The following is a 1,369-nucleotide window of genomic DNA, read 5'->3' as shown; positions in this document are numbered from 1 at the left end:
GAAATAGAAGTCATATCCATGAACATGTCGTGGATGATATCACCATTGAGAAGAGAAAACATGCCCATGAGAGCGTCGGATAAAGAGGCGAAGTTGCTGCTGGGCCAGAATACACAAGTTCCACACAGTGCGTATGCCAATAGCAAAGGCACCAGGCCGGAGAGGAATCTCAGTAGACGAGGGAACGCTCGAGCCAGTGTCCGAATGAGGACATAGTAAGTAGGGAAGAACTTGAGGTAACGCAGAAGGGTGAGCCATGCCATACCAGCACCAACGCCTAGAAGAGACAGCCTCCAATAGACATCTGCCGTCTTATCAGCTTTCTGAATACACTGTAATGCAGCAAGGGTTTGGACTGCATTAGCAAGCAATACGAATATCAACCACGGGTCGAGCCAACCGACCGCCAATTCACGTAATAGAATGTCGTTCGAATCACCAGTGGACCTTAAAGAGCCACCCTCTCGACGAAGTGCATGGGACCGAATAGTAAGGGCCGCCGAGAGTAATGTGAGAGGCAAGCAAAAGAATGGCAGAAGATACAAGGCAGGATGGGTATATCTCTCTTCTGCCAGGTGTGGATCCTCTAGGAAAAGAGCCCGGAGCTCGCCGTCCGAACACTCAGTGAGGTCGAAACTAAGCCGACTCTTAATCTGCCAAACGATTCTCGAATCATCAGATCCACCACAAACGATTCTTGCGATTCTATGATTGAGAACGTTGATTGGGCAACTTGCCTTAGGCGAGGGAGTCTTACCTGACCGCTGCCACCGTAATCAAAATTGACTCGTATGTTCCAGGATAAGCATTGCCACCACCAAGAGCCAGGGAAGGGATCCAAAATGTGTATGACAAAGTGCATCTATGAGTGAGGAAGTACAAGTAGTGATGAACAACTAAAACTCATACGTCACGTATCCTCTTCAGTCTATCAACAGAGTTGATGAAGTGTCCATAAGCAGGGTCCTCCTCCCAGGCATCGTCGAGGACCATCCTCTGCTGGTCACCATTAAGCCAGAGTATATGAAGTACCGGGGGCTGCGATAGGTGCCTGATGAGGAATACCATACCGCTCTTCGACAATAGTAAGCTACGAAAGTGAAGGGGCGGTTGTAATAAGAATATTTAGTCCCACCTGAAGTCTGAAAGGCTCTTCCTATCTATATGCCAGTAATGTTCCAATGTGTTATTGCAGATGCTTGCAAGTTCTGATGGAGACGATGCATCTGAGAGGAACTCGTACGATGCCGAGAATCGTTTGGATCTGTTGAAAGCTCGTCGACACCCCAGAGAGAGTCCAACGGACATCTTTCCCGCTCTCCTGGGTTGCCAGATACTCCAATGAATCCTGTATAGAAATGCCGTAGAG

General features: G+C 48.4%; 1 protein-coding gene across 1 annotated transcript; it reads right to left on the bottom strand.

Moving 5' to 3' along the window:
• Positions 1-43: 43 nt before the first annotated feature.
• On the bottom strand, positions 44-653 carry Pmar_PMAR013400 (mucolipin, putative; the record flags this gene model as incomplete). The annotated part of the gene is made up of 1 exon (XM_002775014.1): positions 44-653. A coding segment is annotated over one exon (610 nt), but the record flags the coding sequence as incomplete, so codon positions are not given.
• Between the last annotated feature and the right edge of the window lie 716 nt (positions 654-1,369).

This window comes from Perkinsus marinus (assembly GCF_000006405.1).
Source record: "Perkinsus marinus ATCC 50983 genomic scaffold scf_1104296957104, whole genome shotgun sequence".
In the NCBI taxonomy this organism is placed as follows: Eukaryota; Perkinsozoa; order Perkinsida; family Perkinsidae; genus Perkinsus; species Perkinsus marinus.
The sequence above is the reverse complement of the archived record's forward strand: the minus strand, read 5'-3'. Positions and strand labels throughout refer to the sequence as shown.